We start from the raw sequence: 13,012 nt of genomic DNA on the forward strand, positions 1-13,012 counted from the left end.
TCGGTCCTGGCTTTCTCTCAACTGCCTAAATGTTACCTCCTTTATCATTGTTCAAGGGTGTCCCTTCCCTTGTACACTTAACTGAAGAGTCTGGAAATGCCTTTTTTCCTTCCCCCAGTAAAATTCTTCACCTCCTACTGCTTGTTCATACCACTGTATCCTACTCACTCTAGTACCCCAGATGATTTGTGTAGCAACAATCCATAGCCAAGAGAATGCAGAGGACAGTCTGAGAGAAAGCTTCTATTGATGCACATTACAATTCTCTTTATGTTTATGAAACAGCATTATTAAAAGTCTCTTTCTTGCTTTTACTACGTTATTTGCAGAGAAGCAAATCAACTCAAGCAAAATCCCCTCTGGGGGAAGACAATAAAATTTTTTTTAAAAAGCCACAAAGACAGGGCAGAGGCAAGCAAATGAGTGAGGGAATGGAGGGAAGTAATAACCTGAATGTTCAGCTGAAGAACAGGAGTTAGTATGTTATATAGAGATGGATAGGGCTGTACTAAAGACCAGCTAAAATCCACACTGTCTTCCTTACACTCTTATTTCTGTCAATCACATACTCCATGCAAGCATATTAGATCCTGTAATTGAATACAGGGTTCACTTCAGCCCAAGTTCAGACCCCTGAACTCCCCAGTTTGTGCTTCATCCAGGAGCACAAACTAGGGAGAATTCTTACCGGTTCAAGCAATAAATTTGCTCTTTAATGCCAAGTTTACCTTATGCTGCACACAGAACATGCAACTATTCACAGCAACTGTTTCGCTCTTTCTGTAGTTCTTTTGCAAGAGGACAATTGTGGAGAGAGAAGGAGAATCCTACTCAAAGGTGAGGAAACACAAAACCTACTCAAGGCAGAAGTCGCTAAGGCTGACATCTATAGATCTAATCTGCTTCAGGTTTTCCTGAACCTCTCTCTCAGACCATACTTTACCTCATTTAGAGAGATTAGTACAGGTGTTTCTAACCCTACCTGCTGTGGAGAATCAATATTTTCCAGGATGGCATTTCTACAGTTGCAGCCTAATGCCAGGACCCTCCTTCTCCAAATCCCATTGACCAGACAATGGCACACAGTTCCTCTTACAGAGCAGTATCAGTTCTTATAAACTAAGAAAAAGAAAGCTACATATCTTATGCATCATGACCCTGCCTGTTAATATTTTTATAGCTCAGTGCCTAATTCCCCATTTCCTCTCTATTTCTGGGTTGTCCTGACCAAATTTCCCTCTCAGCTACTCAACGCAAATCAAACTTTTGTGGTGAGTGGAATTGTTCTGGACACACAGCAGATGAGCTAGACTTTGTCATCAAAGTCATCAAGCTGGGTGTTATAGTTTGATCAGACTAGAAGTCTAGCCCACTGCTTAAGGAACAGCCTGAGAGCAGGGCATACATGAATTGATCCAGCCTTGGCACATTTGGAATAACTCCCAAGGTTAAAAGTGCACTTGGGGAACTCTTGTGTTATATGAAAAACTATTTCCTTTTTTAATTTAAAGCACAAAACCCTATGGCTTCAATGTTCTGCCTTGTGACCTAGTTCTTTTTTCCACCTTCTCCACACCATTTATCAAGGCCTAAGGATTCTCTCCATGGTCATCTCTTTTCCAAGCTAAAGAATCAGAATCTTTGTAACCTGCCCATCTCTTTTCCAAACTAAAGAATGATAGTATCTGTAACCTGCCTTCAGAGAACACACCATGTGTCTGACCAGCTCACTGTTCTTTTCTGTATTTTTTCCAGTCCCCTCCTTTTAGGGTGTGGCAAGCAAAAGCTGCAGGGAACATTCACAATACAAGAGTAATATGCAATGATACAGAAACAAAGACCTCCCTTGTCTTGTTCAGAGCTCTCCTCATAGTTCTTGATATCTTATTTGCTATTTTGACCAGCACCAACCAGATAGCACAAACCTCAAAATTACTCCATTTTTTAGCCCTTTTGCCTTTGGCACCTTCCAGAATTACTCCCTACATTCTCTGCATGTTTTGAGCAGATAATTGAGGGCTGAGCTGTTAAATTGTCAATCTGCAAAAGTAAATGACTGTATCCATTCAAAGACAACAGCTTTCATGAGAAATAACCCACAACAGGATTGCTCAGTTTTAAGCTCTGAGTATCTCTTGCTTTAGGAGCATTGCAAGCATAATGCAAGGAGCATTGCATTAGGGATCACACAGTCGGGACAAAAGGAGAGACAAAGAGACAAAACAGGGCACAAGAGGGTAAAGCTGTCTCAGTCAGGTCAACAGACATCGCTCCAAAACCGGGCACAGTACCCCAACAGACCCACAAACTCAATATTGAGTGAACTGAAAAGCAACCTTTTAACAGCTCTATTACCTCTGCAAACTAGCTGTATTACTTTCAGAGACCAATGGGCAAAAGATAAACCTAGTTCTGTACCTATCAGCAAGCCTGCACACAAGGTATTTTGGATAGAAACCTCTCCATGCTTATCAGCTCAACAACCAGCACCAGCCTGCAACTCCAACACCATCCAGCTACAGTCCTTGCTCTGAGCCTGTCCCTGCTGTTCTCCTGCCATGGCCCTTGCAATACTGGGAAGCACTAGAGACTGGCTCTAAGCAGCTTGCCCTGACCTCATACACTCAGCTGTAAACAAGAGGAACAAAGCTACACAACCTCCTGGATGTTGCCTGCCATGCTTGGACATAACAGAAGAACAAAAACCTCCAAAACTCCTTGAGAACAGTTCTAATTTATAGTTTCCACATAAGCAGTAAACAAGAGCTCTTAAAATGTTACTACAGGTTTTGTCAATACTTTCCAGTAGTACATTAGGAAATGCATCCAAAGTCTAACTCTTGTAATTCGCTCACTTGCATTCCCTTCTTGGTGGAGAAAGCACACAAACTTTCAAAGCATCACTCCTTCCTTACCCACATATTACCACCATCTGACAAGTTTTAACCTTATGATGGTATTCAATTGTACTGAACCAGTAAATTTATATTAATCAGTGTCCTCCTTGAGCTTCTGAGTCTTCCAAGTATTTTAAAGGGTAAGGTCAAACACTCAAGGAATTGTATCTAAACGGGTTGACATGAAAGTACTTGTGAGTTTCTAGAAACACTCTTATCCTACAACCAAATTTCAAGCAAAGGAAACAGTGTCACATCAAGTTCTGTACTTGGTAACTTGATACTTTGATTCCTGACTAATTTGGATTTATTTGTAAAAGCAGGGAGGGTAAAATGATCACATAACTTCCATAATACCCACCCTCCACTCAAGGTGAATACACCCACAGACACTTTATTGCAGGGTGATTCTTTGTTGCCACACCTTCATTTTCGGTTCTCCAATCTCCACAATGGAGTGCACCTTCTGAACTCCAGCTCACAGTCTCCCTTTCAAATGTTGCAACATAGATTGGAAAGCTCTAGGCAGTGGTTCAAAGCACAGAGGCACATAAAACCACCAAGCTGTATGCACAATGTGGGGGTGGGCAGGAGGTCGAGCTGTTGTGGAGCAAGAAATAAGGGGGTAGATTTTACAGTCCAGCAAGAAGGATGCCACATAAATGTGGATAGATCTATCTTCCAGTCTGGAATCCTGTAATTGCTGATGCATTTTTGCAATAAATGGTCAGAAAGTAACACACAGAACACAAGACCAAAGGCTGCTGTTCAAATCTTATGCCTCACTGTACAATACACCTCCAGCATTGGTCTTATCCATATTCTCTGCTATGACCCAATGTGACTGTTTCAGCTAGAGAGTTGGAACGAGATGTCTCTCTAAGTCCTGCTTCCAACTGGTAGCTATTTCCAAGCCACATGTCCGAATCCTTCAAGCCAAGAAGTGGTTAGAAATTACTGAAGAAACTGAAAACATGATGGAAGCATGTGCTATTTTTGAATCACAGGGCTTGTTACTTCTTTGCTCCATAGGCAAGTAAGTGTGGTGTAACACCATCTATTGGATCACATTCCCTGGAAACTTAGATATGGAGACATACCCAGTCTGAGCTCAAAGTGGGTGTAGAAATAAGATGAAGTTGAGTAACTGAATACCTGTCAGAAGAGTTGTACTTTTGGGCACACCCTGGAACAGCATGATAGGTACCTACACTGAAAGCTGCTTCAAAGTTGTCCTCTGGGTGATCCTGAACTTGCTTTGACATTCTTGGCAGAGTTAGCATAGCACATCTATGAGCTCACCATATTTCAAGTCTCTGAAGAAACACATGGCAGCATTCAATATCCATGGAGTTGCTAGGCACTGCAGGCGTTCAACCAAGGTACATCACATAGCTGAAATGCACAGGATCACTCTGATAGAAGTTGGTTACAAGCTGCAAATAACTTCAGTCCTGCAGCAGTTAACCTGGATGACACTCCACAGAATGCCCTAACCTCCTCTGAGTCTTAGTCTCCTTAAGGATTACCAAGGGATAAGGCCAGTCATTGTCATTTTATGTCAGCAAGGCTCCACTTCTTAGTAAAACGTACTATCCTGTAGGAAGATCCAGGGTCTCAATAGCATAAGCCTACTACAGAAGAGCCATAGCAGACTGGAAGTTTACATAAACTTCCAGGAGGAGACCTGCAACAAATCTCTGTGGCACTTTCCAAAGCCTATACACAGCAAGGAAGGTGTTAGACCAAATTTCATTAAACACTTGCCATGAAAGAAGTCCAAGATATAATTAGCACTTTTCTTTGCAAAGGAATCTCAGAAACACCACAAATCAGAGCTGCAGGGGATCCAAATAATTGTGTGGGATCACCTGCATGCAGACATAATCTGATGGGTGCTGTCAGTCTCTCAGTTTCCTGTGCAATAAACACTAGAGGTGGGAGGGAAAAAAATCACCATTTCCCTCTTCTCCCCTTTACCTCTGCTGCACAAGAGCAAATGAAAAAAAAAAATGAGAACACTGTTGCAGAGATCAAAAGCCTTTTTCTACTGGCTCTGACCTAGTTCTTTCATTCTTACTAGAAGGAGAAAAAACACTTAAAGGAACATTGTCAAAACTGTTGAGTCTAAAAATAGACTTACCTTGGCACTGCTGCCATCTCAACGGGCTCATATTAACGAGTGCAAACTTACTTTCCTCATACACACACACCAATCCTTTCATCAATCTGGAAGCACTGGCACTACACAGCCCAAAGGACCTCCCAGCCCACATAAACTCTTTTGGGACACTAAAGTATGTATTACATATAACTGGCAAAGAAGTGCAGTATTCTCCAAATTCCTATTTCAAATATGCAAGTCTATCACTGTCAGCTATCTCAGTAAAAAAGCTGGGATACTTTCCTTAAGTAAACCGATGGACATTTATTGACATTGCTAAATGCCAGCACACCATGCTAAGATAATCAGATTTGCTTAAAATAATCAGATTTGAGGAAGAATTCAGCAAATTTTTTAGATAAAATAAATTTTTCAAAGATTTTCCAAAAAGTATAAGATACAAACTATTTTCACCTTAGCCACATAGAGCATTTCTGAAAGGAAAAACAAATCAAAGACTCTGGGTTCATGGCTGAAGCTGACAAACAGGCAGTTTCCATAGAACAACAGCCCTGGTGGAGCTGGTGGGGCAGTGGATGTTCCCTCCAGTCAGGAACTCTTGTGCTGCAGAATCCCTGCCCCTCTGGTGCCCTAGGGACCTTCCCGCTCCCCTCCAGCTGCATCCCAGAGCCAGATACTCACAAGTCTGCACTAGAAGCCAATTGGCCCAACCATTCAAAGGCCTTGCAACACTCCATAAAAGAAAGCCCAGGAAGCCCATCCTAGCCAAGGTCCCAGATGACTACTGCAGAGATTGGAAGGCCGAACAACCTCAGTTTAAACCTTATTTCCAAGCTTCCAAAACTGTTGTACAGCAGGTTATGCTCTCAAGATTGCAAGCTGCAAACCAGGAAAGCATGTTTCCAAAGAAAATAAACAAATCTAAATAACAGAAAACAGAAAAATCCCAACTGTCTGCTCTTCCTGAGTCCAGGATATTTTTCTACAAAATTATCTGTTTAGGAGATTCAATGGCAACTCTGCTTTAGACTAAAGCAGGGTCTGTACACTGTGATGATCGGAGTCATGAGGAACAAGTAACCTCTCAGCTTTCCAAAGAGAAGCTGTAATGTCTCATGTTCCTTGCCAAAAGTCACAGTTCAGGAACAGAACACAGCTCACACCAATAAGGCAGAAGATGCATTAAGAGAAAAGCAAGCTTTTAAGCATAATCACACAAAGAAACATGGTTCCAACAGAAAATGATGGATAATAAAGGGCCTGAAATTTGAATGCACTAAAAACACACAAAGCAATCATGGCCACATGGCTACTTGTACAGAAATAGTGCTGTGTTAGTGTGAGGGCAACAGAACCCTGCAAAGGCAAGAAAGTTGAGGGAGGAAAAAACCAAAATGGGAGTAATGCAGAACAGACAAGAATGCCTGTTCTGACACACCACAGCAGGATGCATCCTGGGGGAAGGAAATGGGAAGAAGGAGTTAAAGAAAAAAATTCCATCTCAGGAGAAGGGAAAGGCACTGCTTCCCAAAGCTTTAGCAGAGCTTTCCTTCATTAATATTTACAAAGCTTTTAGAGATTCTCAGATGGAGGGCACTGCAGATATGACAGGAATTATTACAGACCTGAAAAGACCTAGCAAACAGACTGAGAAGGACTTCAAGTAAATAAAGTGGGATGACATTAGTGAGCACACTGAAACAGGGGTTGCTGCTGGCATATGAACCATCTGGTGCATGGCAGTCCATTTCATTTACTTACTTACCCACTACCGGCCACGCATGCCCAGTGCACGTCATTATGCTTTTGCCACCAAAATAATGCTTTTATTCAGGACCACTACCTTCCTTCTTTGTATCTTCAAAACTGCCATTCAGTAAAGCAGCTTGTGCCTAAGGAATGCTTGCCTTAGGAAGAGGCTTACACGTGGAATGAAGAACTTGGGATGTTGACAGACACCTTTGGAGATACGTGGTCTTGTTTGCCTTTACTTGAATTTGGATAGGAAGCTGTTTTTCAGGGATGTTAAGCTCCCCACTGCCACCAGGACGTTTAAGTTTTTGTTGGACTATCATTTGTGCTGTTGACTTGGGTACTCAGCAAAAGACAGCTTCAGCAATAAAGCAAATGTCTCTGATAGAATTGGAGATTTCAGTATAACTAAGAAACAAAACTCATGGTAGTCACAAGATGAACACAAAAAAATACTGACGTGCTAAATTAAGCACAGGAGACACTAAATTAAGCACAGAAGGGGTCAGGTGGCTGGTTTACACAGGATTCTTAAATTTTCTCAAGGGCATCACATAAAGCAAGCACAAACCCCAGGACTGTCACTGCCTCAGTCTAAAGCACTAGAAAACCAAGTGAATCTTGGAAGCAGATAGCAGGAAAGCATATTTGCCTTTCCTCATACACCTGTCTCCTCCAACTTCCCAAAAGACCCAATGGAAAGGGAGCACACAGCCAATGTTAGAAGACTAAGGGGAGCCCAGCATTTACTGGAAGCCCTAGCAAAGCATCCACCTGCCCAGGCTTGGCAGCTACCGCCTTAGCGGGTGCTTCTCCAGGAGCCGAGCACCTTATGAACACCTTGCAGCTCCCGGCTGCCCAGGAGCTGAGCATCTCGGCCCTTTGGCTTCTCCATCCCTGTCAGGGAAGGAGGGGCCGAGCACAGCTCTGCGCCCATGCGGGGCACGCTGGAGCTTCGCGGGCATTGCGGTCTCGGGGCACTTGGAGGATGTGGACAGCAGCGAGGGACGGCGGCGTCCGGCGCCCGCGGAGACCGAGCGGCGGCGGGGCGGGGAAGGCGCCCGGGGCCGGGGCCGCTCCGGAGGGAGGCGGCGCAGGTCGGCCGCCCTTGCCGGGCTAGGCGGCACCTCCGGGCCCGCCGGGAAGTTGCCGATGGAAGCCTCCGGGCAGCTCCTGCCGCCGGCCCCGCCGCGGGCGGGGGCGGCAGCCGCGGCCCGGCTCCCCGGCACCTAGCGCGGGGCACCGCGGCGCTGCGGGCGGGCGGGCCGAGGGGCGCGGGGGCCGGGCATGCCCCGCGGCGCGGCCGGGGCAGCGGGCAGAGCGGCCCCGCCACGGACACTGCCGGCCCGGGCCGCGGCGGCTCCGCCACGGCGCAGGTGAGTGCCCGGGGGAGGAGACAGGGGAGGGACCCCGGGGGCGGCGGGCAGGGGACGCGGAGCCCTTACCTTCCACCGCCATCCTCCCGGCCTCGCATAGTGCGCCGGCCGCCGACCCGGCCCCGGCGGCGCTGCCCCGGCCGCCCCCCCGCCCGCGCGGGCTCCGCTCATCTGCAGCCGCGGCGATCAACCTGCAGCGCTCGCTGACAGCGGGCGGGGCCGCGCCGCGGATCCTGGGAAACGTAGTCCCGGGCAAGGGCGCCCCGCCGGGCACCGGCCGCTCCCTGCCGCCGGCAGCGTCCCCGCCGGCGCGGAGAGCGGCGCGGGGCCCGGCCGTGGCTCTGCGGGGCGGCAGGGCCGGGGGCCCCCACGGGCGTTCTGGGACAGGGACTGCGCGGCACCCTGCCTCAGGAAGCTTCATTCGCAGCTGGGATGTTTCTCTCCGGGGTTTCGGTGATCTCAGACTTGCAGGCTGACGGCTCCAGGATTAGTCCGACCTGTCCCTGTCCCACCCCACCGCGCCCCGGTGCCGGCCGGAGGAGTTTGTCCGCAGGGAAAGAAAAAGGCACGCACAGCACCGGGAACTATCAGTCAGCACCTCACCCTCGAGTCAGGCCCTCAGTTTTTGTCCGCCTTACCCACCCTGACAGGTCCTACAACAAACCCCAAAAACGAAGGAGATAGGGACACAGTAGCAGAGCCATTGCTTCAGGTCTCCAGAAATCTTACACCAAACAGCCTGCTGCTCCCAGATCTGTCCTGGAAACCAGCTGTGGGCTTGTGCACTTTTCAGTTTTATCTTGAGACATCACAAAGGTTTTGAAGATTTTTTTTTTTTTCATTCAGAAGTAGATATTTTTTCACTTTAATGTATCAGTAAATATTAACAACCCACAAGCAGTCTACTCTATTCACCAAAGTTATATCATTATTAAAATCAAGAGAACAGCAAAGGAACTGAGTATACAAGAGCAAACCCAGACAGGGCACAAAAAGAGTGCCATGTGTTCTTTTTGTTTGTTAGCACTGGCTAATGTGGCTAATAAGTGTTATTTGTGACAGGTTATTTCTGCAAAACAAACCTCAAATTAGAGTGCAAGATTATACCTAATGCAAGTGAATACGGTCTTCACAAACCCCAAGAATTTTGGCATCCTTAAGATATCTAAATTAATTAAAAACTATGTCTTCATTATTTATTTTATGAAGGAATCTCAGAACCTATAAGAAATGTCTTGAAGCCCAACTTTTTCCATAAACCTTTTTAATAACCAACTTTGCCCTGAAGACCTGATCCGTTGTTTGCTCTCATAAGCACTTGAACTATTAGCCTTTGTGCTGTACATGAGTGCAGATACAAGTGTCCTGGAGCAGTAGCCTTGTCGTTCATTTGTTTGCAAAGTGGCAGGTGTACTCACAGTGCATTATAAGTGAAAAAATGGAGAGGATATGCTGGTCCTCCCGAGTGCAATACCTGATCCCATAAGCTGGCAGAATGGACTGATGCTCACATGCTTTCTGTGGAGAAAACAGGATATTCGTAGATGTCACAGTTTTCAAATATATGTAATACTCAAATATATGTAATACACACATACAGCCTTCAATGCATAATAAGCTTCTGTGATTTTGATAACATTTTATATTAAGCTTATATATTCAAATATTAGTAATTTATTTGACTGTGACAATATTTGGAGATATGTTGGAGTAATTACCTGGCTAATGCATATGTGAAGCAGTGCTTTCTTGTTTAGAATGAGTTGGGAGCCACAGAGGGAATAAATCAAGGTGCAGAGTTAAAAGTAGCATGGACATGGAGCACTGGAGTCCTATCCCCATTAGTATGCTGAATTTCTGACTGGTAACTACATTTCAGCTCTGGACCCTGAGGACATCCCCGGTGATGGGGGGGATCATTTAATCAATTTTACTAAGCCCTTTAAACAGCCCTGTAGTTTTTAATTATAACTTCATGCCTGCTGAAGAACAGCAAAATTATGGCTGTGACTAGATAGCAAATAAGGCATGACAGATGTTTAAAGGCGTAGTGTGTGATACCTAATAGCTAGGGAAACATAATATTTAACAATATCTAAAACCATCAGAAACTTAACAAATTCCAGTCAAAAGTAGACAAATTGTAATTTAGTGTATGTTGTTCATTAGAGAAATGAGCCTGTGAATTGATTCAAGGGGTTGTGTGAATTGATTGAATTAATCTATGGTAAAGTACAATCTGTTTTGAGAAGACCTTTCAGAAGCATCAGGTGAGAGTGAGCTAACTTTGTTAAAATGCCCTGTTAAATTATAGTGCAGAAATAGACCATATTTCTCTGCTTAGAAAGAGCTGTTTCTTGCTTTCTCTGCCTTTCTGTCTTGCTTCTCATTTTACCTTGCCTCACTTCAGAGAGATTTCTTCTAAACTTTCTCTTAAAAGTGTAGCAAACCTCCTTTAAACAGACTTGGTTTGTCACAGCCATAATCAGTTTGCTGTTTACTTTGCCCTAGGTCACCAGATGAAAAGGCAATACTGACCAAAGGCTCCTTAGCCATTCTAATTATTTCTGAATAGGACTTCTGCCAGCTAACATCAGATGAAAGTACAGTTGATTAATGTTCATCAACAGCATTGCTCTACTGCAAGAGTTCTGAAGTATAAACAAGATGTTAGACTTGTATACTTCACATCATCTATCATCATTTTTCTCTTTTTTTCCCCTTTCACCTTTCAGAAATTCAACAGTCATTTAGCTTTAAGCAACCCCTTGTGCTCCCAAGTCTTTCCTGTAAAACAGTGAAGTTCTCACTCATCTTCATCTGATGATCTTGTTAACGAGATACTTCTGCCATATCATTGTGACCCAAGATTTTCAAACACAATTATTTTTGGTGCCCAAACCACATGCACAGGAGAAGTCTTCAGGAACAGTTTAAGAAACATCTGAAAATCGTTGACCTCAAGTCAGGCACCACGTGTCTCTGGCAGTGAAGAGCAGCACAGCCCTGACTGAATATTTTTGGCTGTGATTTGCTTAGCTGAGTGGGCCTAAACTGTGATGGTGAGATAAAAACCATTCAAAGTTTGTCATCAAACTGAAGTATGACAGAAACAGGACCGTACCATCTGCCTAAAATTTCAGTATCTGGACTCTTATATTGCCTTGCATATTCCTGGGGAATAGCATGTAGAAATGGGTGTGTATTTCAAAGGTAACTGATGAAAAGTATGTTGAGATTGGGAAAAGGTGTGGGAGGTGTGGGACTATACAGATTTGATACTGATAGGGAAGGAGAAGTGGAGCTTTCCACTGCAGTGCCTCTGCCAGTAAGGAGGGCTGGAAGAAGAAAAGGGAAGGGCTGTAGATTGTTCACACACACTCTCAGTACACACCCGAGGCCAGGAGCTGCATTTGTTTGCTAATGAAAAACAATAAAGTTTTGTGGACACTGCAGTGAAGGAGGTAGGTGGAAATTCAGGTGTGGAAGCAGTGAGTAGAAAATTCCCTTACAATTCCCCTCCCTTGTCAGAGTCAATCACATAGCTGAAAAAAGAGTCTGAGGAATAGTGGGTGCCAGGTCTGGAGTGAGAGGAGGAGGGTTTGCAGTTTTTCTGGATTCTCTTTTTTTCTCTAGGAGTGCTGAGATTCATGCAAATACATTAAAGGCACAGAGAGAAAATGCTGGATGCATAGCTGTTTGGTTGTGTTTTGTTTGTTTTTTTTTTTTTTTTAATTGAATTTTTAACTCATGTAAGCATATACTGAGAAAAGGGGAGAAACAGACTTTTGATATAAATCCCATGCTCTGATCCATGGAAACAGATTCTTATGCTAGTGTGGAACCAGGCTTACTACCATAGAAAGACTCAAAGTATGGTAGATGTCAAAGTGTAAGGGCTAATGTTCAGAAAGAGCATTCTGGTGTCTGAGAATGACTTCAGAAGAGCTATTAGTAAGGAAAATATAGATAAACATGTTTAAAATACATGTAATATGATTTTAAATGTCACTAAGGCTATTAAATTTGGGTTTTACTAGTGTAATAGTCCAATTATGTCATTAATATTCTTTGTGCATACTGTTACTGAAATATACTTTGAGTATTGTTTATCTTGCACACCTACATTTCCTATTTGTCAAAAATATTTTGCATGATAATCCATAATGCTACAGAAAGTGCATTTAGGGATTTCTAGGAGACTCAAAAACAATTATGGGATGTCTGGAAGGTGTGTTTTATCATTACTATATAATTATCTGGTGTTTTCTCTGATTCTCTTTTTCATTTATTTATTTTTAAAAAGAATTAAAATATTCTTAAAGATCCATGATCCCTGTTCTCAATTTCAAGGAAGAAAAATGGTATGTGAGTGTTAAAATACCCAGAAAATTCATAGAATATTTTGTGTTTCACTTCATTTGATAGATGATTAGGGAAGGGAAGTGTGTGTGTTCTGTCTAAAGTGGTGGGTTTACCTTCCTGCTATCATTAACCTTGAACAGCCTTCCTTTCTTCTGAAATCTGGTGCAAAGCCTGTTAAGAGCTACACCCGTGAGTTACCTGCTCTTATTCACTGGTGACTGCCCAGTGTGGCAGCACAAGGAATTGATTGGTGTGAGGTGGGAACAAGAGAGGGTAGTGTCACTGATTCAGAATTTGGCTGTTTCAGTGATAGCCTCAGACAACTTAGTTTGTACTGGAGATCTGAGAGCAGTGAGTGACATCTGTGCTCTCCTGAGAAGTGTTTGTGTCGCTTTCCTGTAGAGAAAAGTAACACATTGAGTGCCCTCCTTGCTCATGATTGGAGAGTGTGAATCACTGAATTCTACCACATAAGCATTCCTCATAAAAAGTGGAAG

At 43.9% G+C, this 13,012-nt stretch overlaps 1 protein-coding gene across 1 annotated transcript in view; it reads right to left on the reverse strand.

Moving 5' to 3' along the window:
- Nucleotides 1-8,380, reverse strand: part of SAMD12 (sterile alpha motif domain containing 12) — a 173,923-nt gene extending 165,543 nt beyond the window's left edge. The window contains exon 1 of the mRNA XM_021546420.3: nt 8,220-8,380. Coding sequence (XP_021402095.2) covers nt 8,220-8,232 — 13 coding nt within the window. The 5' untranslated portion in view covers nt 8,233-8,380. The remainder of the gene's footprint in view (nt 1-8,219) is intronic.
- Between the last annotated feature and the right edge of the window lie 4,632 nt (nt 8,381-13,012).

Source organism: Lonchura striata, chromosome 2 (genome assembly GCF_050655825.1).
Source record: "Lonchura striata isolate lonStrDom1 chromosome 2, ASM5065582v1, whole genome shotgun sequence".
NCBI classification, from domain to species: Eukaryota; Metazoa; Chordata; class Aves; order Passeriformes; family Estrildidae; genus Lonchura; species Lonchura striata.